At 48.8% G+C, this 10,797-nt stretch overlaps 2 protein-coding genes across 7 annotated transcripts; one reads left to right on the plus strand and one right to left on the minus strand.

Moving 5' to 3' along the window:
* Positions 1-1,269: 1,269 nt before the first annotated feature.
* On the minus strand, positions 1,270-7,004 carry Prr19 (proline rich 19). 3 transcript variants are annotated; one of them, XM_048440462.3, is made up of 3 exons: positions 6,823-7,004; positions 1,915-2,539; positions 1,270-1,831 (listed from the first exon to the last, which is right to left on the minus strand). In XM_048440462.3, exons 2-3 carry the CDS (start codon positions 2,531-2,533, stop codon positions 1,350-1,352), a joined length of 1,101 nt encoding a protein of 366 aa, XP_048296419.3. In that variant the 5' UTR covers positions 2,534-2,539; positions 6,823-7,004; the 3' UTR covers positions 1,270-1,349. The 3 variants fall into 3 exon arrangements, with proteins under 3 accessions (XP_048296419.3, XP_048296418.3, XP_048296417.3); XM_048440461.3 differs by having other exon boundaries at positions 4,865-7,004; XM_048440460.3 differs by lacking the exon at positions 6,823-7,004 and adding an exon at positions 4,638-4,775.
* Pafah1b3 (platelet activating factor acetylhydrolase 1b catalytic subunit 3) lies at positions 6,972-10,155 on the plus strand. 4 transcript variants are annotated; one of them, XM_085694339.2, is made up of 6 exons: positions 6,972-7,104; positions 7,506-7,600; positions 7,784-7,873; positions 8,536-8,652; positions 8,728-8,850; positions 9,828-10,155. In XM_085694339.2, exons 1-6 carry the CDS (start codon positions 7,020-7,022, stop codon positions 10,113-10,115), a joined length of 798 nt encoding a protein of 265 aa, XP_085550465.1. In that variant the 5' UTR covers positions 6,972-7,019; the 3' UTR covers positions 10,116-10,155. The 4 variants fall into 4 exon arrangements, with proteins under 4 accessions (XP_085550465.1, XP_048296420.2, XP_048296423.1 ...); XM_048440463.3 differs by having other exon boundaries at positions 7,005-7,137; XM_048440466.3 differs by lacking the exon at positions 6,972-7,104 and adding an exon at positions 7,181-7,205.
* The last annotated feature ends 642 nt before the right edge of the window (positions 10,156-10,797 follow it).

Consider the following 10,797-nt stretch of genomic DNA (forward strand, 5'->3'; position numbering starts at 1 on the left):
GTGTGAACCCCAGCTGCCGCAGTGAGACAGCAGTGTGAGATAGCCAGGAACTAGTACTCCCACTGCTGGGGTGAAAATCTTGACTTTGTCATTTCCCCACTAGAAGACCTAGGCCAAGACAGTGGGCCCCTTATCTCCCAGAGTAGTTTCCTCGTCCCTCCCCAGCTGCTATTAATCCTATCGTTTTCCATAGGGCAATTGAGAGTCCTGGGAAGGCCTTCCAGCAGCAGACCCCAACTTGATTCTTCTTCTCAGATTTTAACATTCCTAGCTGCATCCTTCACCCTCCACTGTAGAAAATTCAAGGCTACTCAAAATGCCATTTAAAAAGCTTTCTGGCCAGACATGGTAGCATACACCTTTAACCCTGTACTTGGGAAGCAGAGACAGGCAATTCTCTGTGAGTTCAAAGCCAGATTTGTGTATGCATTGAACTCTAGGCTAGCCAGGGCCACATAGTGAGAATATGTTTAAAAACACAGAACCACAAAAAAAGTTTTCTGGCTAGGGATGGAGCTCAGTGATGGTATGCCTGCCTAGAATGTGCTAGGTCCTAAATTACATTCCCCAAATGGAAAATAAATATAATCCCTGGGGTGAGACGTGGTACAAGCAATTAATCCCAGCATTTGGGAGATGGAGGTGGATTGCCCCAAATTATAAGCCCCAAATTCCACATAGCAAGTTTCAGGTCAGCCAGGGCTGCCCGAGGGAGTTTGTCTCAAAGAAACAAACAAACCCACAACAAACAAACAAACCCAAAGCAAACAAACCATACACACACTCACACACATGGGCAGAGGGGAAAACTTTGTGTGAGATCTTTACCCTGTAACCACTTGGAATGATTATTAATTTACTGTGTGTGTATTAAAGGGGAGAGTTGCTATCTTTTGTTTTGTTGGGGTTTACTGGACTCAGAGTCCAGGCTGGTTGAAACAAAGGGTAGTTGTAAACTCTTAGTCCTCCCATCTCCACCACCCCAAGCACTAAGGGGCATGCACCCCTTCCTGCTGGTTCCTTAGGCTCCAGCAAGGTAACAAGTGGCATGCTCTCCATCTTGGCCTTAGAATTCAGAGCTAAAGAAAACTGCTCTCACTCCAGAGGCAGAGGCAGGGGGATCTCTGAGTTCAGGTTAGCCTGGTCTACAGAGCAAGTTCCAGGACAGTCTGGGCTATACAGGGAAACCATGTCTCAGAAAACCAAACAAAACAAAACTAAACAAAACAAAACAAAATCTGCTTTCCTGAGACAGCCACTCACTGAAAATCAAGAGGAGCAAGAAGGTGCTTTATTGAGGTGAATGGGAGAATGGAATCCCTGCCTCTCCAGCCTACCCATAGTCTCCCTTAGTAGAGTTTCATTGGGGGGAAGGACCAAGCCTCTGGACTTCTCTGAGTCACCACCCAGGAAAGGCTGAGTAGTGGGGCAGGAGGTTCAGGGCTCCAGTCCAAGGCAGATGATGTTCGGGGCAACAAGGGTGATGGCGGCTGAGGCAGGGGCTGAGGTGGGCAAGCATCCCAGGGCTGAGGATGGGGTGGTGTGGCTATAAGCCAGATGCTTTTCAGCATATCAAAAGCTGTTGGGGGACCCCAAGCTGCCCCAGATGGTGAAGACACCGAGGGCAAGAATGGCAGTTGGTGATCTGTAGGGGGCACTAGGCTGGCCCTGTGTGAAGTGGTGCTGCCACTGCCGCACTGATGAGGCATGGTGAAGTTAAGCCTCTTTGCCCCCTGTTGAGTCCTTTGCCTTCCCTCCCTTGGAGCATGCTCAGGAACGTGGACACCAGAAGATGTTGTCCTCTGTCTCTCAGGTACCCTGGGCTTCGTCTCTGGCACAGAAGAAAGAAGCATGGAGATCAGCTGAACTATAGAGAAGTGAAAGGGGAGGACAGGGGACAAGAAGTGGACTCACCAGGCAAGGGTGACTGGCAACCTCGGAGCACCAGGGCAAGATCAGGCACACAGCCATGGCAGCCTTGCAAGGTTCTTATAATGGCATCTCTGGACTCCTGCACTAGGTTCCTCTTGGGAAAGGCTTGGGGCAGAATCAGCTGGCACTGAAGTTCCTCCAGCAGTTTTCCCAAAACAGGGAGTTCTGGGGAACTTGGTGGGCCCGAGTTTGAGCCTCCCGGTACCTGGTTCTCCTTGCCTCTTGACTGTAAGGCTGGTTCTTGGACTCTGACAGGGCTACAGGAAGACTTGGTGGATGGCGGGGGGGTACATGGTTCCAAGGAGCCACTGTTAAGCAACCGGGCCACATCCAGGGATTTCACTTCATGATTGAAGAGACCTCGGTGCTCCCGGCTCAACCTGCCTTGAGTTATGACAACAAGCTTGGGGGCTACAGAGGTCACAGGATCCTGGAGGATTGCAGATGGCTCCCGACTAGACTTTGGAGGATCCTGACGGACCAGTGGCCGATGGCTGCTCACAAGGGCCTTGTTTCGTTCCCTCCTAGTTTTGCGACGGCGGATACGACCAGGTTTCTCAAGCTGCTGAAAAGGCTGAGGGACTGGTCCCCGAGAGTCCATGATACCCTAGAAGGCAAGGTGGTCACCAGATGCAGATAAATCAGGAACAGTAACTAAGTGGGAAAAGATGGTCAGGGCAAAGAAAGAATACTATTTAGAGAGATGAGAAAAAGAAGTGGACAGAGAGCCATTGGAAAAGGCCTGGCATAGAAGGGAGTCCAAAATGAAGTACAAGTAGGGATAGCTAATAAGAAAAGAGACTAGAAACTGGGGACAAGGGAACAGAGAATAAGAACATGAAAATTAGTTAAAAGATGATGGCCAGGCCTGGTTGTACAGGCCTCTAATCCCATCTGTTCAAGAAGGCTGAAGCAGAAGAATCAAAAGTTTAAGGTTAGACTGGAAAGATGGCTCAGTGATTAGGAGTTCTGACTGTTCCTTCAGTTGATTTGGGTTCAAGTCCCAGCACCCAAATGACAGCTCACAACTGTCTGTAATTTCAAGATCTGGACATACATGCAGGCAAAATACCAACATTTGAAAAAAAGAAACTAGTATTTTTTAAAAATAAAAAAAGGTTAAGGCCTGCCTGAGCTACAGAGTAAATTCAAAACCAACCTAAGAAACACAGGTCCTATATAAAAATAAAAATTTTGAATCAGGCAGTGATGGTGCGCGCTTTTAATTCCAGCACTCGGGAGGCAGAGGCAGGCAGATCTCTGTGAGTTCAAGGCCAGCCTGGTCTACAAGAGCTAGTTCCAGGACAGGCTCCAAAGCTACAGAGAAACTCTGTCTCAAAAAAACAAAAAGAAAAAAATTTAAAAGGCCCGTATCTTAGGGGTTAAAGAGCTGGCTCAGTAGTTAAGAGCACTCAGTGCTCTTTCAAAGAACTGAGCTCAGTTCCCAGCCCATTTCCCAGCATCTATCTCAGATGAGCCCTACAGCCTAACTTTACTACAGGGAATCTGATGTCTTTTGGCTTTTGCAGGCATCTACACTCACATTCCCCATACTCTCACACAGACAACACACACACACACATGCACAAAACTTAAATTTTCAAAGAAAAAAATCTGGGGGGCTGGAGAGATGGCTCAGTGGTTAAGAGCATTGCCTGCTCTTCCAAAGGTTCTGAGTTCAATCCCAGCAACCATATGGTGGCTCACAACCATCTGTAATGAGGTCTGGTGCCCTCTTCTGGCCTTCAGACATATACACAGACAAAATATTGTATACATAATAAATAATTTTTTTAAAAAAATCTGGGCATGAACACATAAAGTTCTGAGCACTGAAAAAATAAAAGCTGGGTATATAGTTCAGTGATAGAGTAGTTGCTTAACAATTGCAAGGACCTAGGTTCCTATGCTCAATGACCAGTACCGTAACCATCTTTCTGTATATTCGCAGATCCCTTTGAGTTTAAGATCAGACTGGTTTTACAGAACAAGTTCCAGGAAAGCCAGAGGAGGACTACACAGAGAAACCCTGTCTCAAAAAACAAGTCAATAAATGAAAAAGGCAAAATAAATAAATAAAAGATGGAAGATGAGCCAGGCAAGGAGGTACCTGCCTATATCCATTCCCCTTTGGGAGACTGAGGCAGAAGGATCATGTGTTTGATGCCAGCTAAGACTACACAGCCAGATAAGTGTCTCAAAACCAATAACACACACAAAAAAAATGGAAGTTGGGAGCAAGATCGTGAGCAAATGAAGAACTCTGAGGGCCTAAAATGAGATTTGGGACAGAGAGGAAATCCACGATTTGGGAAGATACACCAAGGCACAGGAAACAGAAATAGTAAATGAGGGCAGGAAAGAGGAGCCCACATGGTGGTGAAGGAAGGTCTGTAATTGCAAATTTTACGAAGTGGAGACAGGAAGACCAGGCGCTCATGATCATCCTCAATTTCGTAAGTTTGCGGGCTGCATGAGACCTCATCTCAAAGAATTCAAAATAAAACATAAGGCAGAAGAGGGGACACCCAGAGAAGTGGAAGGGCCAGCTTCGGGCGGGACTTAATTCATAAGAGCCTTCAGAGTTAGGGGGCTACTCCCGAGGGGAGGCCTAAGGCAGGGGGGTCAACTCAGCTGAGGTGGGCCCAGGAGGCTGAAGAGGTGGGTACGGTTGGTGGGGGCACGGTGGGGGAGGGGTGCCTCACCCTCTTCTCTCCTAACGAACCCCGCCCTGGCCTCCACGTGGCTGTGGAGAGCAATGGCTTCTTTGCTGTAGAGAGACCCAGGCGTCGAAGCTGTTCGCGCTCTTCCGACCCTTGAGCGCGTGAGGCACGACGCACGCATGCGCAACCCACATGCCACGCCTCTCGCCTCAGGGTCTCAAGAGGCACGAGGCACCGAGAGTGACAGTTATAGCCCCGCCCAGCCTTACCTTTTGTCCCCGCCCCCTGTCTGTGGATTGCCGACGAGGTCCTCTAGGCACGCCCCCTACCCAATGCTGATTGGCTTAGGCTGCTGGCAGATTGCATGACCTGTCCAAATGGAAGGAGCCAGGCCTCGTGCTCCCGGGGCTCTCCGGGACCAAACCGCGCTTTGGGCTGTGTGACTTTAGAAAACAGTAACTGCTCTGAGCCTATTTCCTTTTTTTGTTTGTTTTGTTTTTCGAGACAGGGCTTCTCTGAATAGCCTTGGCTACCCTGAAATACTCTCTATATGGCCTCGAATTAATAAAGATCCGACTGCCTTTGTCTCCTCTTAGTGCTGGGGTCATGAAAAAATGGCAATAATAAAAGGTTTCTGAAAGTACAATAAAATCAAACATAATAAATCTAAGGTGTTTCTAACAGTGCTTATCCATTTTACATCTCAAAACTTATGGCGAGAGCCTTTAATCACAGCACTGGAGGAGGAACTCTGTGAGTTCAAGGCCAGCCTGGTCTACAACAGCAAGTTTCAGGACAGGCAGGACCTCGTCTAAAAAAACAAAAACAAACAAAATACTTCATGGAAGCATTGACTGGAAACATATAGTGTACACATTTGAACTACACACACCATCAGGCCAAATGAGCACTGGCTCGGAGTCTATTCTGAGACTATCTGCTATGAATTGCAATGTTTTAGCTGTACGTAAAGAGTTTCCTCCCCTAGCAGAAACACAGTGCTGGAAATTAAACAAACAAACTAACTAACAACAACAACAACAAAACAGTCGGTCAATGCTGACCCACGCACTTGGGAGGTAGAGGCAGGTTATCTGAAGTTCGAGGCCAGCCTGGTCTACATAGTCAGTGGCAGGTCAGTCTAAGCTATGTAGGAAGACCTCCCATCTTAAAAAAAAAAATCAAAACAAACAAACCAAAAAACCTTTCTCCAGCAAAAACGGGGGTACTCAAACAGAAAAAGCTTCAGAAGCCCTGTTCACCTGGTAGAGGCAGTAGGATGAGAATTTAAAGTCGTCCTCAGCTCCATGAGACCATACCTCCAAAGAAAGAGAAAAGAAGTCCTAGTCTAGAAAAACCCAAACCCTCAGAATCCTGGGCCTTTTTTAGGTATGTCTGAATCTGTCTCCTCAACATATCTGACAATTAATGTAACTAATATTCATTCAGCAAGCACTGTTCTTGTTCCGTAGTGACTTTGTGCCAGGTCCACACGATAAATAAAACTCTTCACTATTTCAGTATCAACCTAACTGGAAGAAATGGATGGATTTGAAAGTCCAACCTGGAGGCAGGGCTGCAAGAAAACAACTAGGCCATTTAGGGGAAAGTGAGACCCTGGGAATCTAAGAAACTCTGGGGTTTGGCATTAGAGCCTGGAACACAAGGAACATGGCTGAAAGTCGTCTCGGCTACTATGTGGATGTTGGAGTCCAGACCCACCCATCTGAAGTTGGTAGTGGCACTTTATATCTATAGAGAGAGCGGGGCAGAGACCACAGACATGCAAGATGATCTGCAGGAGGGGTGCCAAGTTGGACCTGGGCTGGGTCCTACAGCCATCTCCAATTTCTGTTCTTTCTGCACCTTCAGGCTTCCATGTAGATACTGTGGTGCCTCGAAGGCATAAAGGTATTATGCATTTGAGATTTTATACCATTAGAAACCTAATGTTGAAGCTGAGCCTAATCCCAGCGTTAGGAAAGCAGAGGTAGGTGAATCTTTGTGAATTCAATGCCAGCCTGGTCTTCATACAAGTTCCAGGACAGCTAAAGCTAAACAGCGAGACCTCATCTGAAAACAAAACACCTCAAAGTCACTCCGGTGCTTCCCTAGAAACCTCTAATCTCCAGCTTCTTCCCTTTTCTTTTTTGTTTTTGTTTTTTGAGACGGAATTTCTTTGTGTAGCCTTGATTATCCTGAAACTCTCTCTATAGACCAGGCCTACCTCAAACTCAGAGATCAGTCTGCTTCTGCCTCCCGAGTGTTGGGGTTAAAAATGGGAGTCACCACTGTCCAGTTTGACCAGTTTCCTTTCAAGCTCCCCCACACCCATAGGAAATGGGAGCGTCCCTTCCCGGGCACCTACGAGTCACCCCCTCCAGGGATCCAAGAATGAGCCCGTCCACTCCCTCTCCCACGTGAATGGGTTACACACACCCCCGTAGGTGGTCTCTTCCGGAGTTTTCTGGCCCTGCAGCAAATGATCTCCTCCCCCGCAGGAAGTGCGGTAGGTTGTTCCTGCTCCTTGTCGGCTTTGCCGGTACGCTGTCCCTTCCAGTCAATTCTGGGTTGTATCTCCCTCATCTCCCTCTCTCCCTGCCTCGCATGGTGCGTGGTCTCGCCTGCCCCAACCCCCTACGCTGGGCCGCTGTGGCCACGAGGGGTCCCGGCGGGAAGCGACAGACGAGCCCATTGCGCGGCCTCTGTAGGGGGAGGCGAGCGAGGAGTCCTTCCTACGTGACGGCTTCCCTATTCTGCAAGAAGAGGCGCGCCCGGGCTTGGCCTTCGCCTTGCTCGCGAGTGAGAGCGGCGGGACGGTCTATTGTGTTGGCCCGGGACGTGGGGGTGGGCGTGGCGGATCAACGTCCTCTTGGAGCATTCCCGAGCCGTCTCCACTCTCCTCCGCAGGGGCTGCGGTATTAAGAATGAGCGGGGACAAGAATCCGGCCAGCAAGGCCACACCAGTGCAGGATGTGCAGGGCGACGGGCGCTGGATGTCTCTAGTGAGTGACTCCACACAATCCACAGGGGTTCAGGAGGTGGGGGCTTCTAGAGAACTCCTGCTTCGTGGAGTCTTCATCTTCATCTGGGTGGGAAGCCAAATTTTGTTTGTCCAGCCTTTACAAGCAGGGTGGGGCGGGGCCTGGAGCATGCGTGCCATTGACTCTTTCTTGGTTTCCCTGCAGCACCAACGTTTCGTGGCAGACAGCAAAGACAAGGAAGCAGAAGTCGTCTTCATCGGGGACTCCTTGGTCCAGCTCATGCACCAGTGTGAGGTGAGGCTCCAACCCTTTCCTCCTTCCTCATTCAGGCATGTACCCTCACTAGCTAGCACTTTGGGCCCAGACTCCAAGCCAGGCAAGGTTAAGGGGATACAGAAATACCCCTGGTAGCAGGAATCTAAGGATCCCATGTAAATGCAATATTCTTTTAAGAATAAAGTGTATGCCCTGAGTTTGTCAGATGGGTTTGTCAAGACTTAAATTGAGGCTTTCCTTCGAGATTGCCTAAGGTGACTCTTTATTGTTTGCTTAAAGTAGAACACAGCCCCTATTGAGTTTACATAAAGTTGTGATAGATTTACAGAAAGTGAAGGTGGATTGTAATGTATTCAGCAAAGACTGCCAGTCATAAAATCTTTCCCCAGGACAGCTTTAGCCACAATGGCTTAATTCACAATGAGATTCAGTTGTATGTTGCTAGCTCCGTGTATGGTTTAAGCAGACAGGATTTTTAAAAAGTGAGTGTACCTTCTGTGGGATTTTGGTTAAAGCAAGACACTTAGAGGTTCCATGAAATAAAGATTTCTGTGCTGGGGTTTGTTCGAGGTGAGATTTAACCAGTCTTTGTTCATAAAGTAAGGCTTATCCCTAGTGGCATTTAGTTACCACCTGGACAGGTGCTGATGGCCAGTGCCTATATCATTTCTTGCCCACAGATCTGGCGGGAGCTCTTCTCTCCTCTGCACGCACTTAACTTTGGCATTGGTGGGGACAGCACACAGCATGTACTCTGGCGGCTGGAGAATGGGGAGCTGGAACACATCCGGCCCAAGGTGAGCAAGGCTTGGGTGGCGAGTTAACACTCCTGCTTGCCTCCTTACTGTTGCTTTGTGTTACTCTTTTCACAGATCGTGGTGGTCTGGGTGGGCACCAACAACCACAGCCACACAGCAGAGCAGGTGACAGGTGGCATCAAAGCCATTGTACAACTTGTGAACAAGCTGCAGCCCCAGGCGCGAGTGGTTGTGCTGGTGAGAGTTTGGAAGGGTGGCAAAGGAAAAGTGGCTGCCAGTCATAGTGGCACTCTAGGGCCTGAGGCAGGAGGATCATTGAGATTGAGGTTATTCTGGGCAACACAGCAAGACCTTTTCTTCTCCTTCTCCCTCTCCTTCCTCCCCCTCTTTCCTCCTCCTCCCTCTCCCTCCTCCTTCCTCCTCCTCCTCCTTCTTTTTTTTTTCTAGACAAGGTTTCTCTGTACCTTCTGTGCCTGTCCCGGAACTAGCTCTTGTAGACCAGGCTGGCCTCAAACTCACAGAAATCTGCCTCCCGAATGTTGGGATTAAAGGCATGTACCACCACTGCTCGGCACGACATTTTCTTAAAGAAAGAAAAAAAGGGTGTACTTATGATGTGGGATCCCCAAGAAGTACTTGGCACACTTCTGGGCAACTTGGCACAATGGCTTTCAAGTGAACTGTCTGGTAGGAGATTTCCACACTAGGAGTGGCTGTGAGCCTTAAATCCCAGTACTTCAGAGACAGAGGTAGGCAGCCATTGTAAGTTAGAGGCCAACCTGGTCTATGCAGTGAGGACAGCCAGGGGTGCATAGAGATCCTGTCTTCAGAGTGACTGTGATTGAGGATGTGTTCAGGGACCAGTTAGCCTGTGGCCCAAAGGAAGGCTGGGTATTTTGAATGTTGGAAAACTCAAATTGTCAGGCATTCCTGGAGTAAATTAAGCTTCATCACCTCTAGCTAAGACATTTCCATCTCTGAAAGAGGGCACTGCCCCATTGGCATGATGTTTTTTGTATGAGTGATATCTGGAAACAGGCTGCCATCTGTAAGGTTCTTACCGAATGGGAGCTGGGACATGGAATCCAGAACCATTCCTTTGCCCTCCCTATTTTTACATCCCTGAACTATTTTACAGCTGAAAAGTTCCTGGTGGGGGGTGGACAGTTTAATCCAGGGATGCTGGTCTGATAACTATTGGTGTGCCTTCTCAGGGCCTGCTTCCGAGGGGCCAGCACCCCAACCCACTTCGGGAGAAGAACCGACAGGTAAATGAGCTGGTGCGAGCAGCATTAGCTGGCCACCCCCGAGCCCACTTCTTAGATGCAGACCCCGGCTTTGTACATTCTGACGGCACCATAAGCCACCATGACATGTATGATTACCTACATCTGAGCCGCTTGGGGTACACACCGGTTTGCCGGGCTCTGCACTCCTTGCTTCTTCGTCTCCTGGCCCAAGACCAGGGCCAAGGCATCCCTCTACCAGAGACCACACCCTAAGTGTCTTCCCTTCCCATGGCATTAAATTCTCCTCCTCCTGCTTGTTTCTTGCTTTATGGGTAGACTTGTCTGGGTACCACCAAAAGCCTGATTCTTGACCCTGCAGTTATGTGTGGTGTTTCTATTTGTAACTGAGGCAGACACCAGTAATCCATCAAGGCATTCTGGTCCTTGTAGTCAGTTGAATTTAAAGTGTGCTTTGGGCGAGTGAGTTCTGCTGGGTATAACCACTTTATCATCATTACCATTAGGATCAAGGTCATTCAGTAATCTCTGGAACTGTCCAACACAATCAGATCCCACCATCATCACCCCCAAGCTGGCCCTTCAGGGAGCTGTCCCAGCTGATGCATGCTAACTTCCTGGTGCTCTGGGCCAAGTTCAGATGCCCCTTCAGACCTTCTACCCTCCAGAACTAAGCCCTTTGCACAAGAAGACTAAGTCTATCTCAGGTGGAGAGGTCCCCTGGCAGCATTGCTGACTGAGGATAGCTCATGGTCCCAAACTGGCCTCCTGGAAATGACAGTATAACTAGCTCCACGACCGATAGTGGTGAACTGCCTTTCTCACAGCATAGAGGCTCAGTCTACCCAAGTTGCTGCCTGTTGGATTGGTGGATAGGCACAGTTCCCAGACTGCTCAGGCTGCCTCACCCTTAGAGGCAGAAATGTCAGGGTACTGA

The sequence above is a fragment of the Myodes glareolus genome, chromosome 1 (assembly GCF_982192425.1).
Source record: "Myodes glareolus chromosome 1, mMyoGla1.1, whole genome shotgun sequence".
In the NCBI taxonomy this organism is placed as follows: Eukaryota; Metazoa; Chordata; class Mammalia; order Rodentia; family Cricetidae; genus Myodes; species Myodes glareolus.

What these genes read in the sequence shown, in the direction of transcription:
- Prr19 (XM_048440462.3), bottom strand. Translation starts at nt 2,533, where the DNA reads ATGGACTCTCGGGGACCAGTCCCTCAGCCTTTTCAGCAGCTTGAGAAA. An exon ending in TTGCCAGTCACCCTTGCCTG is followed by an intron (nt 1,832 to 1,914) that starts GTGAGTCCACTT and finishes CTTCTGTGCCAG; the next exon opens with AGACGAAGCCCAGGGTACCT.
- Pafah1b3 (XM_048440463.3), top strand. Translation starts at nt 7,020, where the DNA reads ATGGGTTACACACACCCCCGTAGGTGGTCTCTTCCGGAGTTTTCTGGC. An exon ending in AGCTCATGCACCAGTGTGAG is followed by an intron (nt 7,874 to 8,535) that starts GTGAGGCTCCAA and finishes TCTTGCCCACAG; the next exon opens with ATCTGGCGGGAGCTCTTCTC. An exon ending in TGGAACACATCCGGCCCAAG is followed by an intron (nt 8,653 to 8,727) that starts GTGAGCAAGGCT and finishes CTCTTTTCACAG; the next exon opens with ATCGTGGTGGTCTGGGTGGG.